The 19,348-nt window shown below is 48.6% G+C and overlaps 1 protein-coding gene across 2 annotated transcripts in view; it reads right to left on the bottom strand.

The window, feature by feature from the left end:
* The window catches only part of Sufu (SUFU negative regulator of hedgehog signaling), a 100,957-nt gene that overhangs the window by 12,986 nt on the left and 68,623 nt on the right, over positions 1-19,348 (bottom strand). For both annotated transcript variants that reach the window (NM_001024899.2, NM_001439944.1), the window contains 2 exon segments: positions 291-429; positions 2,273-2,407. In NM_001024899.2, coding sequence (NP_001020070.1) covers positions 291-429; positions 2,273-2,407 — 274 coding nt within the window.

Here is a 19,348-nt window from a genome sequence, read left to right as displayed (position 1 = left end):
ATTCTGGTGAGGTGTCTATACAGTCACTGGAGAGGGCCATCATGTCCCACCCTCCATTCTTGGTCTTGACTTCCCAGAGTATGGGGAGTTCTTTACTTCTCACGCCTGGGTTCCCAATGGCCAGGGAGTGCCCTGCTGCTGTGAGGACAGCAGCACCCATACTCACAGCCTCTGTATCCAAGAGGCAGCTCCCAGCTCAGCATGGGTACCACAGAGAGCTCCTGGGAGGGAGGGCAGGCAGCAAGGGAGGAGTGAAAGGAAAAGAACAAGGAAGAAAAGCTGCTTCTCACTTGTAACCAGGGTCCGTGAGCTGCGTAAGGATGTTCCTCAGTGGCAAAGGCGCCTTCCACTCCGGTGGACACAAACGTGATGGCCATGTCACCTGTGATACTCTTGTAGGTGAAGTGCCGGCCATGCAGGAGTCTGCCCCTGGAGATGGGAACATGGAGACAGTGGGGATCTGTGCCTACAACAGTCCCTAGCCAAGGTGCTGGGGCTACAGAGCAATGTTCCGAGATGGAGCGTCTGGCCAGTGCCCTCCTGATGGCCCACCTGTTCAGTAACAGGGGACTTTAGTGACCAATGACAAACATGTTCATTGTAGCACAACAGTGAAAGGCCACCACTACCAGTTCACTAAAGGCATCCTGCCTTTAGCTCCTGATGCTAGGTCAGAGCTCAGAGAACCTCAGGGAAGGTGAGAACAATGAGGCCAGAGAGGGAAGTTAACCGTATGTATGCTCAGAGGGAAGGACGTATGACTCCCAGTGGGATATTAAGTGCCCGGAACAATCTTCCTTTTGTTCTGGGCTCTCCTGAAACATTTAAACAGTTATCCTAGAGGCAATAAGCAAATCTTTAAAAACACAAAAACAAAAAAACAAATCTGAAGCCAAGCAGGGTCACTTCGAGAAGTCACCACTAGTCTGAAAATACACTTGGAGGACGGTAGGCAGTGGCAACCAACGGCAGGGATACCGAGCATCCAAGGAGGAAAAATTGGCTTTGCATTCTCTGCCTGCTTCAGATAAACCCTTCCCCCGGCTGGAAGTCCAAGCCTGTGCCCAAGAAGCTGCTAGGAGGAAACAGCTGAGTCTGGTGCTGGCCCTGGGAGGCCCTGCTCACCCAGACCACTTGCTACCTTTGCCCTGTTTCTCAGGGCAGTTGGCTAAGGCTGGTTAAACTCTTGACTCCTCCCCTACTTCGCCTGGCTCTTGGATCCATGGGCAGGGTTCAAACCATGAAATTACTTCTTCCTAGTCACTGTCCCCTCAAGTTTAGAGGGATTCTTGTTGCTTCCTCAGTTTGCAAAGTGAAGTTGGAACTCAAAAGTGTTTGGGAGGGGGCAGCTGCAAGAGATCCAGCCTAGTGCAGTGCTTTGAACGGAGCTGAGTCCTGTCCACAGCGTGGGCGCTGACTCTCACAGCAGCAGAACGGACACAGCTGGGCTTCCTGTCCCTCAAGGAGTCTGCGGGGTTGGTCACTGGCTTTTGTAAAGGATCAAGTATCTTGCATGGGAAAGCATCAAGCAGGAGGATGCAGAGCCTAACCTGTCAGAACCCTCTTGCTCCTGACCTGTGACCCAGCTTAAGGGATGGCAGGGCCATCCTAGACTCTCTTGGTCACTGAACCTCCCAAAAGGGGCACAGCTGAAGGACACTTCCTAGATAAGTGAGAATTCTCAACATCTAGTCCCCATGGTGTCTGACTTTGAAACTTCTTAGAGAACCAGATGTTAAGAAACCTAGGTGTAGGGTGCATACCTTTAAGCATGAAGAAGCAGAAGCTCTCTCTGAGTTCAAGGCCAGCCTGGGCTACGTAGTAAGACTGTCTCAATAAACAAACAAACCCCAGATGACAGGCGGGGTGGGGTGGGGAGTGGGGGCTGTTATGTGACTGGGGCTGTCACAGATCTAGCTTAAGAGATTCGGAACAATCTCTGAGAATGAACTCTAGGCCATCTGGCCTGGTCACTGTCTGAAGACTTCTCAACCACCTGCACTGCCCAGAGCTTTAGACAGGGTGCACTGCGAAGGCTTGTGACACAGAGTCCCCGGTTTCCCACACAGGCCCAGGGCAGAGCTGCCTGAGTGTCTGTCTTCCATCCCTAGCCCTGGACACTGCTTAGGCATCAGACGCTCACAGACAGCCTGTCTGGTAAAATGCTTGCCAAAGCTTACATGAGTTGTACTGGGGGAAGATCGACTGTGGAGGTTTTGAGGCCTGCAGGGTACTGCAGAGGGGCTGATGTGGAAGGTACTGTCCAGCTCACCTTAGGCAGAGGGGGATGAGGGCTCCCGACTCCTGGTTAAATTTCAGATGCACGCTTTCGAGCTGCCGTGTGCGGATCAGCTCGTGGGGGATAACAGCCGTGGAGATGTCACTGCCCAAGCTGTCCTTACGGCTCCTGTGAAGGAAGCACATAGGGACCAGGGGAGAAGCCAATGAGATTTTCTCCATGAATTCCTGGTCAGCACCTATGGTGGCTGTTAACTGCAGTAAGGGTCACCTTCACTGAGCACTAGCCAAGGGTGTCACACACTTCTCAATGGCTGGCTACTCCCCCTAATGCCCCACAAGGTGGGCACACTGGGACGGAGGGGCTGAGTGCCCAGGCTGCACAGCCAATGAAGAGGTGGAGTTGGCATGTGGTCTGAAGTCACTCAGGCGTTAGAGCCCACATCTTTGGCCAACAACACAGAAAAGTCCTCACAGCACGGCTGCTTATTTTGCCTATGAAATCAACGGCTGCTCTAAGGAGCTTTTCTTTCCCTGACTTGAAGCCCTAGAGGCTCTCAGCTCTCCAAGGTGTCACAGACAGCGGCTCAAGGTCAGGCTGGCTGACCCTGGCAGGGTTCTAAGTGAGCCCACTCCTGCACAAGGCCCGGCCAGGCAGCAACATAAGCAGTGACAGGAAGCAGCATGACCTTTGCTGAGAGGTGAATGTTGGGCCCTTAGGAGTCAGATGTGTGTGCCTATGTGACACTCAGCTGAGCTTCACTGGTGTGGCATGTATGTGGTGGTATATGCTGTGTTTTATAAAAAAGAAGAACCAGGAAAATGTTTGGTAGAGGCATGGTATGCTGAGGTGGAAGGAGGTGCCTCTGCAGGTCCATGCTGAGGCATCCCTTCCCCGAGGTACCAGTCACACAATGGGTATAGTATAGAATAGCTTATTTAGGGCATAGGGAGGGGAGTTGAAGGAATAGTAGAGACAGAGAAAGGGAGAGAGAGAGATTGTAGAGGCCAGCCATGAGCACATAGAGAGACGGGGGCGAGGGGGGGGGACGACAAGAGAGTAAGAGAGTAAAAGAGCAAGAGAGTGAGGAGGGGGCAAGCAGCTCCTTTTATAGTGAGTCAGGCACACCTGGCTAACTGTATAACTGGTAACTGTGGGGTGGAGCCTAGAAGAAATGTTAACAATGTGTGTGTGTGTGTGTGTAAGCCTTGAATTAGATCCCTTCTGACAGTGACCTTGGCCACACTAAGCTGTTGCAGTCCCTTAGGTCCCTTCCAGTTAAGACCCCCAGCAATAGCTCAACCCACAGCTAGGGTACTGGGACTCTAGTTTGGCTTGTGAAACGCAGAAAATTCTCTAAGTGCCCAGGAAAATACCAGGCTCAGAGCATTCGGTTTTGTTTGTTTTTAAACCATTCAAACAGCAGGCAAGAGCTACTCAGGATGTCTGAGCAGGACAGTCACCCAGGAGCAGGCCTCAATTTACGAAGGGAGGGTGAGCACAGGGGCTTCTAGTCAATGATGCACCTGACAGATAGATCCCCTCCCAGGGGAAAGCCTGGGTCAGCTGGGTCAGCACAGGCAGCAAGGCAGTGACTCAGCCCGCCCCTCACCCCAGGTGCTGGGCAGTTCAGCTCTGCTGTCTGCTCCTCCCAGGACCCACCCCCAGATGACTGCTCTGTCACCAAGGCAGCCCTTCCTGTGGTTCCCAGCGCTGCCTTGGGAACTGCCTTTCCCTTGGCAAGCACTTTCACAAGAGCAGTGAAGGAGACACACTGGCCAAGAGGGTCACAGCATTTCAAGATCGGAAAGAAACTCAACCTGTTTAATTTACCTCTTTCCTTTGCAAAGGAAAACATATCCAAGGCCAAACAAAGAGCACGAGTGTGGCAGGCCAGCTTGTGGGAACCAAGGACTTCTGACCACCTCTGCCTACCGGCCAGCAGCCAAGAAGAACAACTCCACATTTCATCCAGGCACTATGGATAGGTTCAGAGATGACATGTGGGGTACCCCTGGGGCCCAAACAAGAACAGAACACAGGAAACAACAGCAACCATGTTTATCCAGTGCTTCCTCAGAGAGTGTGTCAGGCTCTCTGTTAAAACGCAGTTGCACTCACTGGGTCCTCCCAGCAAGGAAGGAAACGTTCTAAGCCCCAAAGTGGGCACAGATAACCTTGAGGTTAAAGTTTTATTTGGGAGGCAATAGGGTTGAAACTCAGAGTTTTGTGTATGCTAGGCAGGCACTTTACCACCGAGCCCCGCCCTGAACCCCACTGAGTGATTGAGGAGCAGAGCCAGGATGTGACTCTTATCTGATAACAGGCTCTCCTAGTCTATGCTGCTGCCAGGCTGCTCACTGGGGCCCAGACCTGGCCTGCTAGGGGTGGGACCTTCTGGAGGATTCCAGCCTCAGTGGGCCAGGCAAACATGCTGATGACTAACCTCGGAGGTAGGGTGGGGGCTGGGAGAGAAGAATCTCACAGCACGCAGGGCTAGAGAGTCTCAAGCTAGAGGGAAAAATAAATTGTTGAAAGTCAGCTAAAGTCACCTTGGTAACTGCCACAACACACTCACCAGAAGGAGGACAGCAAACCCGACTGCAGACAGCTCTAAAGAAGCAGCAAAGAGCTTAATCATCTGAGGAATTAATGTGACAAGTGCCCACATTTACACCTCCCACCAACCTTCAATCATTTGAGAAAACATACTTTAATCTTTTAAGAAAAAAAAACTCAAAATGCTAGATCTGCACTCCTGGAGCCTGGGTATTTCCGGCATGCTGCTTCAATGGGAAGGCGGCTGCCTCACACTCGAGCCCAGCTTTTTGCTGATTTGTTTTTTCTGGACATCGATGCAGAAGCATGAATTATTTGTGTGGGCTGGGTGAGGTATTAAATCTGCAGCCGACACAGGTTTGCAATGTTTTGCATGGTTGTCAGCTTAATCTTAGTCATAAAAAAATAAGTAGTGTGCTAGGCGGCATGGCCTAATTTTTCAGCTGGGCTTTCTCCCTGAGTTCACCATAGTGAAAGAAGGCAGAGCTATTGGGGGATGGGGGCTGGAAAGGGGAGGGGCTTCTGGGAAGTCATGACCCACAGCCACTGGGGAGGTCTAGGGGACATGAGACCATGAGTATGCTCTAGGAGGCACATCATGGGCTCATTCCTTGGTGACCTTAGCAAATGACCTTCCTCTTTCCTTTTCTGAGACACAGATTTGCCATGTAGCCCAGGCTGGCTGTTCATTTATTTTTTAATTTTATGATATTTATCTTCTGTGTGTATGCATGTCACACAGATATGCCAGTGTGCAGAGATCAGATGGCAATTTACAGGGGTTACTTCTCTGGTTTCAGAACTCAGGACAAGTTTTACATACTAAAGTAGACCTGCCTTCAGGTTCTCCTACCACCCCTCAGTCCCTCCCGGGCATTCCCTGAACTTCCCAGCCCAAAGGCTTGGCTGCCCTTCTCCTAGAGGTTCTTCTCTTTCCTATATAATCCAGACATTTTGGTCTCTCTTCTCATTTCTCTGTGAGTGTGCCCTTTCTCTTTCTCTGCCTCCCCCTCCCCATGTGACTCCCCTGGCCTCAATTCTTGGGGCCAGCAAACTTTCCCAATAAACCTGCCTTTGATATAATCTGGCTTGGACTGGCTCAGTCCACCAGCGGCAGAGAAATAACCTATCCCTCTCCTACCGTGGAGCCTGGGCATCACACTCAGGCCATTAGGCTTTGTGGAAGTGCGCTATCTGTTGAGGCACCCCAGCACCCACCCCTTGAACTCCCAGGCTAGTCTTGAACACATGTAGCCAGCTCTCCTGACTCAGTCGCTGCAGTGCTGGGATTCCATCATGTGTTTTGGAGGGCTTAACTATTTCCCTAAGCTTCAATACCCCTAGATAGAAATAAGTAGCTGTAGGGGTTGGGGATTTAGCTCAGTGGTAGAGCGCTTGCCTAGCAAGCACAAGGCCCTGGGTTCGGTCCCCAGCTCCGGGAAAAAAAAAAAAAGAGTGGTACATGTGTTCTCTTTGGGCTGGAGAGATGGCTCAGCGGTTAAGAGCACCCGACTGCTCTTCCAGAGGTCCTGAGTTCAATTCCCAGCAACCACATGGTGGCTCACAACCATCTGTAAAGAGATCTGATGCCCTCTTCTGGTGTGTCTGAAGACAGCTACAATGTACTTATATATAATAAATAAATCTTTAAAAAAAAAAAAAAGAAATAAGTAGCTGTAGGGTACTTGTTATAAATGGTCTACTTGCGTCATACTTAAACAAGATGCATCTGATAAGGCAGCTAACAGTGCATGGGGGCCTGAAAGACTGGTGATGGTTCTGAGAGCTAATGGAAACTCATTTGCTCTTATCCTGGGCCCCGATTCAGCTGCCTCTGGCCAGGTCAGTTCCCTACTGAGCAAAGGTCTTAAAAGGTAGACCAAGATTAAATGCTTCAGGTCCTGGTCAACCATTGGTGCACTGGGAAGACCAGATTAAAGGCAAAGAGAGGGGCTGGGGATTTAGCTCAGTGGTAGAGCACTTACCTAGGAAGCGCAAGGCCCTGGGTTCGGTCCCCAGCTCCGAAAAAAAGAACCAAAAAAAAAAAAAAAAAAAAAAAAAGGCAAAGAGAACCCCTCAAGGCCTTTCCTCCCCAAGGGAGAGAGTGGCCAAGTCACCTTGCAATCTGCCTCCCTTGTAAATCTCAATCCAGCAGCCTTTAAGCAGCTCCGTGCTTGCTTGAATCAATCTCTCCCCGGCAGCTTTTTGCATCCTATCAACAGCCTCTGTTTCTTGGCTACAAGGCCCCAACTTTCAACTTCATCCTTGACAAGGTTGGTCAAGCCACCCTCCCCTGGATTCATTTGAACTCGTCAAAGTTAGAGTGCCATGTCCTGAAGTGAGGTAGCATGTGTGGACATAAATACAGTATGTGCCCTAAGCAGGGCAGATCTCAGGGGCTCTGTGCCCACTCTTGTCTGGGGCGGTTTATTTCTATTAAAACTGTCATCAAATTGTCCCTCTTTATAACCTCCTCATCTTACTACCAACTCATACAGCTTTCTCTCTCGAGCTCCCCCCCCCTCAGCGAAATCTTATCAGGTTTTCCCCACATGCTGCCCTCTCCTGTCCTGTCCAGTCAGTGTGTATTGTGTGGCAGGCACTAAGAGCAGACTTCCCCATTATCTGGCTAGAGCTGCGGGTAGCACGGATGGTTCTCAGCCTGACTGGCTTCCACCAACTCTGCATTCCATCTGGACGGCACGTCATCCACATAAATGATCTACCTGCTATCGATATTTTTAGTCCAGTCGTTGATTAAATTGACAACAGACCTGGGCTGTGCAGACAAACCGACAACACTGCTGTTTGGGTATGCTCATCCAACCAATTATAAACAAACCCGCCTTCCCTCCTGTACACTCTCTGGACATTTCCATCTTGTTTTAAAGACGCCCTGAGCATACTCAAGATGTCTGGCTGAATGCTAATGCTACCCAGGCAAGGTCACAGCATGTTTTTCATCTCAGCAGACATGTAAGCACTTATACATGGGACTCTGTCTCCTGGGATTGCTTCTCCAACAGCGGTCAAAGTTCCTTGCTGAATAATCCAGTCCAGAATTTTCCTGAGAGGATAGCAAGCCACTCTTAGCAGCCTGGCCTTCTCCATGCCTCCAGACTGAGGGCACCTCACTCCCCCCGAAATGATCATGCCTCATCTGCTAATTCTTCTGGCATTCTGGGGCCACAGAGATGTGAAGCATGCCTCATGCCTTCTGCCCTGTGTGGGTCTTCCTAGGTTGTTATCATTTGGTTTGCGATGGACACAGAATACAGCTCCAATACATGGTGCTTCCTGTCACTGCTCAGTTACTCTGTCCAAACAGTAAGTCCTAGGTCCTTTATGCCAGCCACAATTTGTCTTCCAAGACCCAGTCCTTGAATTCCAGCTCTGTTTTTATTTTTGATTCCCTCCCCTGCTTTTCTTGATTTTTCAGGACAGAGTTTCTCTCTGTACCTCTGGTTGTCCTAGAACTCACTCTTCAAACTCAGAGAGCCGTCTGTCTCTGCCCTCAGAGTGGCCATTATGCCCAGCAAATTTTAGCTCTTCCTGACCCTGCGACTTACATCTGGTGGTATAACACACCTCTACGTCTAGATATTATTCATTTTTTTTTTAAAACCTGAAGTGTGTGTTTAATTCTCTACATACCAACACTGGTATCTAGATACCATGCTTCCTTTGGGTTCTCAGATCTATTCACAATAATACCGAGATACCACTTGTCTTAAAACATTATTACTGTGTGGTGTGTGGATGCCTCAGTGCACATGCAGAGGTCAGTTCTCCCCTTCCGCCTTTCCTGGGTTCGTTGCACAGCCAACACTTTTACCCACAGAGCCATCTCTCTGAGTGCAGACAATGGTGCCTCATCCTGTGCTAAGCTCTATCATATACATCACTTCCTTTCATTTTCATAACAACCCTATAAATAGGAGTTAGTTCCCTCACCTTAAAGATGAAGAAACGGAAAGCCAGAGACCGTAAGTAACAAGCCCCAAGTGCACATACAGGGTGCACAGAAAAGCTGACGCAATGCTTTAGCTCTTTCTGTTGCCAGCCAAAACATTTTAAAAATCTCCACCTCAGGGATGGGGAAATGGCTTGGCTGGTAATGTGTCGTGCTGACCTGAGTTCAGGTCCCCAGGTACCCGGATGAGGGGTAGGCCCCATATGGGGCTGGAGAGAGAGCGTGGTGGCTAAAAGCACTTATTGTTCCCACAGAAGGTTTGGGCTCTCAGCCTCTTGACTCCAGTTCCAGGGGACTAGATGCTCTCCTGCACTCATGGGTACACACACTCATGTAGAGTTATACACACACATTAAAAACATCTTTAAAAGCTGGTATAAGCAGCATGTGACTGTAACTCTATCCTGGGTAGGACAGACAGCAGAGACAGGTGGATTCTCAGAGCTTACTGGCCGTAAGCATGGGGTTCAGTGAGGATCCTGTTCAAAAACAAAGATAGAGAGAGAGACAGGAAAGATTCCCAATGTCTACTTCTAGCCTCCATATGCACCCAGACACATATGCATACGTCCTCACTCATACACACATACTCTACATACATACACAATCTCACATACCTCCTCCAGCTTAGGAATTGTGTAGGCAAGCTGGGCCTGGAACTACCTGTGCAGTCGAGGCTAGCCCCAAGCACTTCGATTAGTGCCCTCATACCAGGCTTCCCTGGTCTCTTAAGAGAATGGCCTCTCTGGAATACAAGATTGTGCTTCTTAAACTTTAAGAGCTACTTCTAGAAAATAGATACGGTAAGGCTAGACTTAATAAATTGCTTCTCAGATCAGTGGTTCACAGAATGCTTGCATTCTGGATTAAGGACTACAGAGAAAAACCAGTCAGTTTCACTTTTATAAGCCAGCATTTTTGGCCTGTCAAGAACCTCCTTTTCACTGAACACCAAAATTCTCCAAAATTCTCTGAGGCTGTGAGGATGCCTCTGGGGACCAGAAGCTGGGTACCATCTGAGAGGACTCTGGGTTTCCCATCCTGAGCTCTGCCCTGCCCAGCCACTTCCTTCTAAAGTCCATGTTAGCCTACTCCATCACTGCTTGATGGCCTAGAGGAGATCCACACTGAGCCCCTCACTCCAAACAGGATGCTCCTGAACAGCTATCAGAGAGTCCTCTGTTCACCACACAACTTATCCAGATGCAAGGGAAGCTCGAGTTCCACTGGGGCTCACCTTTGAGGATACTACTGTGTTTTTACCTGGAATGTGTCAAGTCTTTCCCAGGGCAGGCAGGCTGTAACAGTTAATACAAAATTCTTCCTTCCTTCCTCCCTTCCTTTTTGGTTTTGTTCTGTCTTGTTTTTTTGAGATGGGAATCTTACCACTATAGCCCCAGATGGCCTTGAACTCATAATTACCTTGGTTAACCTCTCCTGGCTTCCTGTTGAAGCTGTCAAGATTATAGGTATGTGCTAGTGGGCTGTTTCCTCTTCGACATCTTAGAGCCAAATGGTGCTACAAGGCTCACTAGCACAGTTCCTAGTGCTCCAGGTTCCCCTCAGAGAACACTGTCATCTGTTAGCTGGCCTTCTGTCTTCCAGTTTCAGTTCTGATCTCTTCCTTGACTCTAACCTGCATTGGCCCTAAACCCAGACCAGTCCTCTTGCCTCAGCCTCCTGGTGCTAGGATCACAGGCATGAGCTACCACACCTGGCCATCCCTGGATAGAAATGTGCGTTTTGTGTGTGTGCATACAGGTAGGGCAGAGGTCAATGCTGGCAGTCTTTCTCAATCATTATTCACCTTTTTTTTTTTGACCCAATTGGTAAGATATAATTGCCCACTTAAACATACAAAGCCCGGTACCATCCATCCCCCAGGAACATTAATACACAGAGCAGAATCTTTTTTTTTTTTTTTTTTTTTTTGGAGCTGGGGACCGAACCCAGGGCCTCGCGCTTCCTAGGCAAGCGCTCTACCACTGAGCTAAATCCCCAACCCCCACAGAGCAGAATCTTAACATCACCTGCCATGGCTTCTCCCCTTCTCCTCTTCACCTTATTTTTAAGACTGGTCTCAAAAGTCAGAGCTGCTGATTCAGCTACAGGTTAACTGGATCTCCTGATTAGAGCCTCCCTGGTGCTGAGATTACAGGGGTATGAAACCTTTTTTTTCTTTTATGATTTATTCTATTTACAGTATACACATGTCTTTGAGGGTATGTACATGTGAGTGCACGCGTCTGAGGCTAGAAGAGGGTGGGCATGGAGCCCTAGAGCTATAGGGATGTAAACCTTCTGACATGGCTGTGGAGAACTGAACACAGCCTCTGGAAGAGCAGTGTGTGCTCTTAGCCACTGAGCCATCTCTCCAGCCACTTCTACTTTAATTTTATTTAATATTTGACAAGGTCTTACTGTATAGTCCTACGTGTCCTGGAACTCACTATGTATAGCAGGCTGGCCTTGAACTATTAGCGTCTGCCTCTGCTTTCCTGAGTGCTATAATCAAAGGTGTGTTCCATCATACCTGGCCTAATTTTTTAAAAGTGTTTTACACTTTTTTTTTTTTCCGGAGCTGGGAACCGAATCCAGGGCCTTGTGCTTGCTAGGCAAGCACTCTACCACTGAGCTAAATCCCCAACCCCTGGGTTTTACACTTTTATCTGAGCATGCACACATATATACACGTGCATATGGGTCATGAAACCCATAGGTAGGAAGACATCTTTCAATAGTTGGTTCCCTTCTTTCCACCATGTGGGTCCCAGAGACAGAACTCAGTTCCCTTTAATTTTGCAACTGGGTCTTTTGAACCTAGAGCTCAAAATTTTGGCTACACTAGAAGGTCAGTGCGCTCTAGGGATCCACCTGCTCCTGCTGCCCAGTGCTAGAGCTGCAGACGTAGAATATGCCTGGCCTTTTACGTGGGTGATGGGGATCTGTGTGCAGGTCCTCAGATTCAGTCAGCAAGTGCTGTATTGACTAATCCATTACCCCATCCTGATGCTGTCTAATTGAATTTATTTATTCTTTTAACTAAATTCATTCCCCCCTTCCTTCCATTCTATCTGGTGTATGTGTGTGCGTGCGTGTGCTTGTTGTATGCACCCATGTATGGAGGTCAGAGGACAGTTTGCGGAAGTCAGTTCTCTCCTTCTATCAAGTCCCAGGACTGAACTTGTGTTGTCAGCTTTACCTGCTGAGTCATTCATAGCGCTCGCGCTCTCTCTCTCTCTCTCATGCGCGCGCACTCGAGCACACACACACACACACACACACACACACACACACACACACACACACACACACAATTTTTTAAGTGGTAGGGAGACAGGGTCTCACTATGTAGCTCCAGCTGGCTGAAGCTTGCTATGGAGACCAAGTAAATTCATAGGACCATTTTCCTCACATGCTAAATGGGTTTTTCCCCCCTTCTTTCTTCTTTCATTTTTTTAAAACAAAACAAAACAAAACAAAACAAAACAGGATTTTGTTGTGTAGCCCTGGGTGTCCTGAAACTTACTCAGTAGACTAGGCTGGTCTCAAACTCAGAGATCTGCCTGATTCTGCCTCCGGAGTTCAGAGATTAAAGATGTAGATCACCATGACCCAGCAAAGTTTTTGACATTTTATGTGATAACGGTTTGCCTGAATGTCTGTCTGACTGTCTGTCTGTCACGTGTGTGCAATATTATGGAGGCCAGAAAAGGCATCAGATTCCCCTGGGACTAGAGTTACTGTCTGCTGTGAGCCACCATGTAGGTCTAGGAACTGAACCTATGGCCTCTGGACGAGCAGCCAGTTCTCTTAACCAGGCAGCTGTCTTTCCAGCCCCAACAGCCAGCTTCTTCAGGTTCTATGTATGGACTTCCTGCTATGGAAGCTGAACTTTGAGCTTTCTTTCATCCCAGTCTCTCCTTCCCAAGGCAAATTCCCTGGCACCTTTGTGTGACCACAGTAAATGGTCACATGACTGACTACATGGCTCCTTCTTACCTCCAGACCATGAAGTGCACTTAAAGAATGTCCCCAGTCAGAAGCTAGAAAACAAGAGGGACGGAGAGAAGACACAGGCTCCTTTCTCCCAGGTCCATATTGTTTTGGGTCTAAGAACTGTGTTGATGAGGTTGGGGATTTAGCTCAGTGGTAGAGCGCTTGCCTAGCAAGCGCAAGGCCCTGGGTTTGGTCCCCAGCTACGGAAAAAAAGAAAAGGGGGAAAAAAAAAAAACAAACCAAATTGTGTTGATTACTTCTGTGACACTGGAGAGGGCACCCAGGGCTTACATGTGCTCGTCAGGTACCAGTCCTGCTTAGTTGCTTACCACTGAGGTATCGTAAGCTCTTAACTGCTGGATCATACTCAACTTCATTTCTCTGATTGATTGATTGATTTGATTGATTGATTGATTTCTCACGACAGGCTTTTTCTGTGTATCCCTAGCTGTCCTGAGACTCTGCAGACCAGGCTGGCCTTGGCCTCTGGATCTGCCTGTCTCTGCCCTCCTACTGTGCACCTTCTCTTCTTGCCACACATCTGGAGTCATGCTTACCTGGCTTACCTTGCCCCTGACTCCCATGCCTCCTCATGCTGGAGCCTGTGCCGATTAGGTTTGTTTTGCTTAGTTTTTGTCACTGTGACACTAGCTAGAGTTATGGGAAGAGGCTGTAATCTCAAGTTAGAAAATGCCCCGCCAGACTGGCCTGCAGGCAAAGCATGGGAGGCATTTTTGCTTCAGTAATGATTGATGTGGATGAGGAAGGGTCCAGCCCACTGCAGGCAATGTCTCTCCCACACTGGAGGCCACAGTTGTATAAGGAAGCAGCCTGGGCAAGCTGGGTAGAGAGAGAGCCAATAAGCAGCATCCTTCCATGGCCTCTTCAGTTCCTCCTATCAGGTTCCTGCCTCGAGTGCCCTCAGTGATAGCTGTGGGAGCATAAGAAGAAGCAAAGCAAACTCTTTTTTTTTTTTTTTTTTTTTTTTTTTCGGAGCTGGGAACGGAACCCAGGGCCTTGCGCTTCCTAGGTAAGCACTCTAACCACTGAGCTAAATCCCCAGCCCCAGCAAACTCTTTAATATTTAATAAAGCCGGGGGCTGGGGATTTAGCTCAGTGGTAGAGCGCTTACCTAGGAAGCGCAAGGCCCTGGGTTCGGTCCCCAGCTCCGAAAAAAAAAAAAAATTAATAAAGCCGTTGCTTTTGGTCTTTGTCTTTTACTCACTGTGCTGTTTTTCACTTTTTCTGTTTCACTTTTAAAAATTATTTTTATCTTTTTAAAAAAATTTCTAATTTTTAATTTTTTAAAATTTTATGTACACTGATGTTTTGACTATATATACATCTGTATGAGGGTGTCAGGTCCCCTGGAACAGGAGTTACAGACAGCTGTGAGCTGCCATGTGGGTGAAGGGAACTGAACATGGACCCTCTGGAAGGGCAGCCAGTGCTCTCAACGGTGGAGTCATCTCTCCAGCCCAATTTTCTAATTCTTTTTTTTTTTTAAAGATTTATTCATTTATTATATGTAAATATACTGTAGCTGTCTTCAGATACACCAGAAGAGGGCGTCGGATCTCTTTACAGATGGTTGTGAGCCACCATGTGGTTGCCGGGATTTGAACTCAGGACCTCTGGAAGAGCAGTCGGGCACTCTTAACCACTGAGCCATCTCTCCAGCTCCCCAATTTTCTAATTCTTTAAAATACTTTTGTTATGCTGGGTGGTGGTGGTGCACACCTTTAATCCCAGCACTTGGGAGGCAGAGGCAGACAGATCTCTATGAGTTCCAGGCCAGCCTGGTGTACAGCACAAATTCCAGGACAGCGAGGGCTACACAGAGAAACCTTGTCTCAAAAAAACAACCAACCAACCAAAAAAGAAAACAAAACCAAAAACGTTTGTTACATTTGTTTGTTTGTATGTCCAAGTGTTTGCCTACACGTATGTCTGCGAACCATGTGCATGCTTCGTGCCCGCAGAGACCAGAAGGTAGCATCAGATCCCTGAGAACTAGAGTTCCAGAGGGTTGTGAGCCACCATGTGAGGCTGGAACAAACCTAGGTTCTCCCCTGAGACATTTCTACAGTCCTCTGCATTTACTTATGTGTATGTTTCATATATGTACATGCACACACATACCACAGCATGTATGGTGGTCAGAGGACAACCTGTAGGAGCCAGTTCTCTGCTTCCACCACGTGGATCTCAGGGATCCAAGTCAGGGATCAGGCTCGGGCAAACGTTTGCCTGCTGAGCATTACTGTTGCTGTTGTGATTATTTGGGGGTTTTTGTTTGTTGTTATTATTATTATTACTATTTGTTTTTTGACACAAGGTTTTTCTGTGTAGCCCTGGCTGTCTTGGAACTCACTGTAGACCAGGCTACCTGGAACTCAGCGATCGCCTGCCTCTGCCTCCTGAGTGCTGGAATCTCTAATTCTTAATTATTGTTTCTTTCAGACAGGGTCTCTCTCTCTCTCTCTTTTTTTTTTTTCTTTTTTTTTGAGCTGGGTATCGAACTCAGGGCCTTGCGCTTGCTAGGCAAGTGCTCTATCACTGAGCTAAATCCCCAACCCCAGACAGTGTCTCTTTATGTGGCCCTGTGACCTGTATATACATACTTATTATGTAGCCCAGGCTAGCACTGAACTCACAGAGATCTGCCTGCCTCTCCTTCCTGAGTGCTGTGATTAAAGGTGTACGCCATTACATCATTTTTTATTTTATCAAACAGGGCTGGCTATCTACCTACCTACCTATCTACCTACCTACCTATCTATCTATCTATCTATCTATCTATCTATCTATCTATCCCACTCTAGAACTTTAGACTGTTCTGCCTCAATACATACCTGCTGGGATTCCGAGTATGTGACACCACGTTCTGCTCTGTCTCCATTTGCAGGTTACACAGTGTGAGATGTGGTTCTTCAGGCAATGGACCAAGGTTCAAAAACTGACTGATTCTTATTGCTAGTGCCTTGATTCTACAGGGGCTGATTTTGACACAGCATCTGTGTAGCCCTGGCTGGCCTGAAACTCCCTATGTAAACCAGGCCTTCTCAAACTTGCAGCACTCTTCCTGCCTCTGCTCTCCACATTCTGGGATTACAGGCATGTACTACCATGCTCTGGCTTGACTCTATACTGATAAAATCTGGGCAATGGCACTCTACAATGTGACATGGGGAAAGCAGCAGTCCCCTCCACCCCACAGGAGATATATTTAACACCTACTCAGCCTTGAGAACTCGCCAGCCTAGGACTGCCTGTGTTCAGAGGACTGAGGGCGGTGTGTAGAATGGTTATACTTGATCTTTGCCTGACAATTCAGAAATGGAGCTCATTCTCCATTCCTTTGTTACCACCTGCCTTCCTGTATAACACGATCTGTATTTACCCTTCTCACTGTATAAGGTGACTTTCCACATAGCCTAGCACACCCTTTCCTTCCAGCGTAAAGAATAAGCCTCCTGATTTCCAGTCCTGGGTAGTTTATGGCACATGCTCCAGTCACCCTGCCTTCAGCAGACTGGCAGAACCTAATCTATCTTTCTCGCCACTCTGGAAAGGTCTCAACTTTTCCACATTCACCTAAGCAGCACTGGGTATTTTCTATCCATGGCAACAGGGGCAGGAAGAAGAAGAACCAAGCAGCTGAAATTCCTGCTAGCCATACTCCTCATCCTGTGACAGTTATGACGTCTGTACTGGCCACATGACTTGAGACCTTCTCCTTGGGGACACCTGGAAGCAGGACACTGGGCTTGGTGACAAATCAGACGTGAAGTACAATTGCCGGGCAGAGCCCAGCTCCACCTTTGGCTTCAGCTTTTTGCCCGGGAGATTATTCCTCTTGCTTTCTGATTGGTGACAGAAGCCCCGAACTTTGCAGAGAAAGAGCCCCTGTAGGCCTCCCTCAGGGCAGGACTGTGAAAGGGTGTGAGGGAGAGGGAAGCACAGGCTATGCCTCATTGTCAGCACTGTCACTCAGCACCAACAGGCAAGAACTAAGGCAATGCTTTACTGGGACATCCCACACAGCAGGCACAAAGCTGAAAGGACAAAGGCAGGCGGGACAAGACTGCAACAGAGGTGCTGAGCTCGGGAAGATCCCCTAAGCACTCTTCTTAGCCTGGCCCCTCCGGCCTGGGTGGTAAGGCCAGGACCCCTGTGGTCTCGGGTGAGCCCATTCTATCCTAAGCCCCTGGCTTTCCTTTCTCTGAGACACTGAGTCATTTCCTCTCTTCAGTTCTCACCTTTGAACCTTCCCTTTCCCTTCCCTGCAGAAGTGACTCACTGCTCAAGTGTTGGGTGACACTGAAGATCAAGGATAGATGATAAAAATACTCCCAATTGTGCAACTCGAGGGAGGGGATGCAGCGTTTGCACCTAGACTCAAACCACCAGCCAGGAACTTGAATGATGGCCACTGCTTAGCAGAAGTGGAGCAAAGACCAGAGTCAAACATAAATTGGCCCATGTCAGATTTGTCAGACCCGTTCCCTTTGCCCTTTCAGATGTGGTTCTAAGCAAGGCAGTGCAGACATTCAGCATGACAACCTGGTTCACAGAGAGGGAGCCAAAACAAAGACCCTACTCCAGGAGCAGTGGAGGAGAGGCCAGGGCCTTTCCACTGTCAACCCTGAAGCAGGGTTCTTTCTGGGCTTGCTTTCCAGTGCAAATGACTGTACTTTGCCAGTATTAGAACTGTGAGTGAAGCCACCGTGACGGAGAGGCTCCAGGCTGTCTACTGCCCTAACACACAACCCTGACAGCAGGGTTATCCAAATCTGTCCTATGTGCAAAGGGGTGCCACAGCAACCAGCTGCCTTCCTAGGGGAAACTCACCTTCCTTCACCCAAATCCAGTGGCGGGGTGGATGAAACCAGATAGCTTCTTCTAATTACACTTCATGGACACCATGGGTTGAGCAAAACAAAACAGTTTTCTCTAAAGAACAACTCCCCAGCCACAACTACTACAACTCAAATGGGAATGAGGGGCAGCAAAGTCACCCCATCCAAAGGCCAAACAGACAGGAGCAGAAACCTGTACAGAGGTAAAGAGACGACCAGGTCTGTGTGGCTCTAACCTGCAACCCTACTTCCTTGGAAGGCCAAGGAAGAAGCATGGCCCTGAGTTTGGGCCAGCCTGCACTACTGGCTACCTGTAAGTTCCAGACCAACCTGAGCTATGGAGTAAGACCCCACCATCTTAAACAGAAATAAATAAATAAATAAATAAATAAATAAGTAAATAAGTAAATAAATAAATAAGAATAAATGAGTAAATGAATAAACAGAAATAAAGGAAAGAAGGAAGGGAGGTGTGTGCGTGTGTATTTAGGAATCTTACAGAGGTAATATCACAACAGGAGAATTCATTCTCCAGGAAATTAAGGGAGGAGCATCCTGAACCTTCTGGTGATGTCCTAGACAAGTAAGAGGCCTGGCTGAGCAGTGATGCTGAGCTTGCATTTGAAAGGCCCTGACTCCTCACGAGCCTTCCCTCTCTAACACACACGTGCATGCACATGGCGCTTGTCCCTCTTTGGGAAGATGTAGGGCCCAGAGTTGCTTATGGAGTGCTCCTCCTCAGTGAGTCACTGGCTAAGTGAGGTCAGGGGCAGGACACTGGAGGCACAGCTTACAGACACAGACCTTCCCTGCACACACCTGACCCACAGGCTCACCTGTCACCATAGCCATGGAGGCTAATATCAGACTCTTGCTGAGCAGGGGCCTCAGACCGACAGGATGTCCAGTGACTCCCACCCTGCACCCCAACAAGTGTTGGCGGGAACAGCTCTAGCTAGACCAGGCTGTCCTCTGTGGCACAAAGGACTGCTTCCCAGATTCACCCGAGCAGGCAGTGGGAAGGGAGGCGCCAGCAAGCCGAAGGAGGCTTTTCTCAACTGATCATCTTGGGAAAAGGCAGATACAAATTTCATGGCTGGAATGCAAGGGTTGTGAAATGCCAAAGACGCCCCAAAGAGGGCCCAGGACTCTCCTTCCAGGAAGGCCGTGGGAGAAGGGCTGGCAACAGTGGGAGGGAGAACAGGTTACCCAGAGGGGCTGCCTTTCTGGGAAGCAGGAAATAGGGCTCCAGAAAAAAGCAATCCCCCAGTCCTGAGGCGGGAGGTGAGCCAGAGATTGGGCTACACAGCCAAAGCCTGTGTCTACAGTAACTCTGCTATAAAGGAGCCAGTGTGACAAAGCTCATTATTTGTAGAATCATCGGGGCTGAGGAGAGGTCTGTCTGACAGTTAAGTAAGCCTGGCAGCCTGCTAGCACGGACCTAGCTTGTCCTCGGCGCCATGTGAGAGCTTGTCCCTCCCTATTCATGCTTCAACCAGTTAGTACCTGAGTTCCTCCGGTGAGATCATTATTGTCTCAGAGGCTTGGCCTGCATGGTCCTCACGGTCCCTGAGCACAGGGCTAGGAAGACCACACTCGTTGAGCGTGCCCTAAACTACTTATCAGCTCCCTATGTCTCACTGTTTTCTTCTGTAAAAGGAAAATATGTAAGATTATCTGCTTTCCACAGTGGTTTTGAGGATGAATTGAATGAAT

The sequence above is a fragment of the Rattus norvegicus genome, chromosome 1, assembly GCF_021556685.1.
Source record: "Rattus norvegicus strain SHRSP/BbbUtx chromosome 1, alternate assembly SHRSP_T2T, whole genome shotgun sequence".
NCBI lineage: Eukaryota > Metazoa > Chordata > Mammalia > Rodentia > Muridae > Rattus > Rattus norvegicus.
This window is presented reverse-complemented; position numbering and strand designations above follow the sequence as displayed.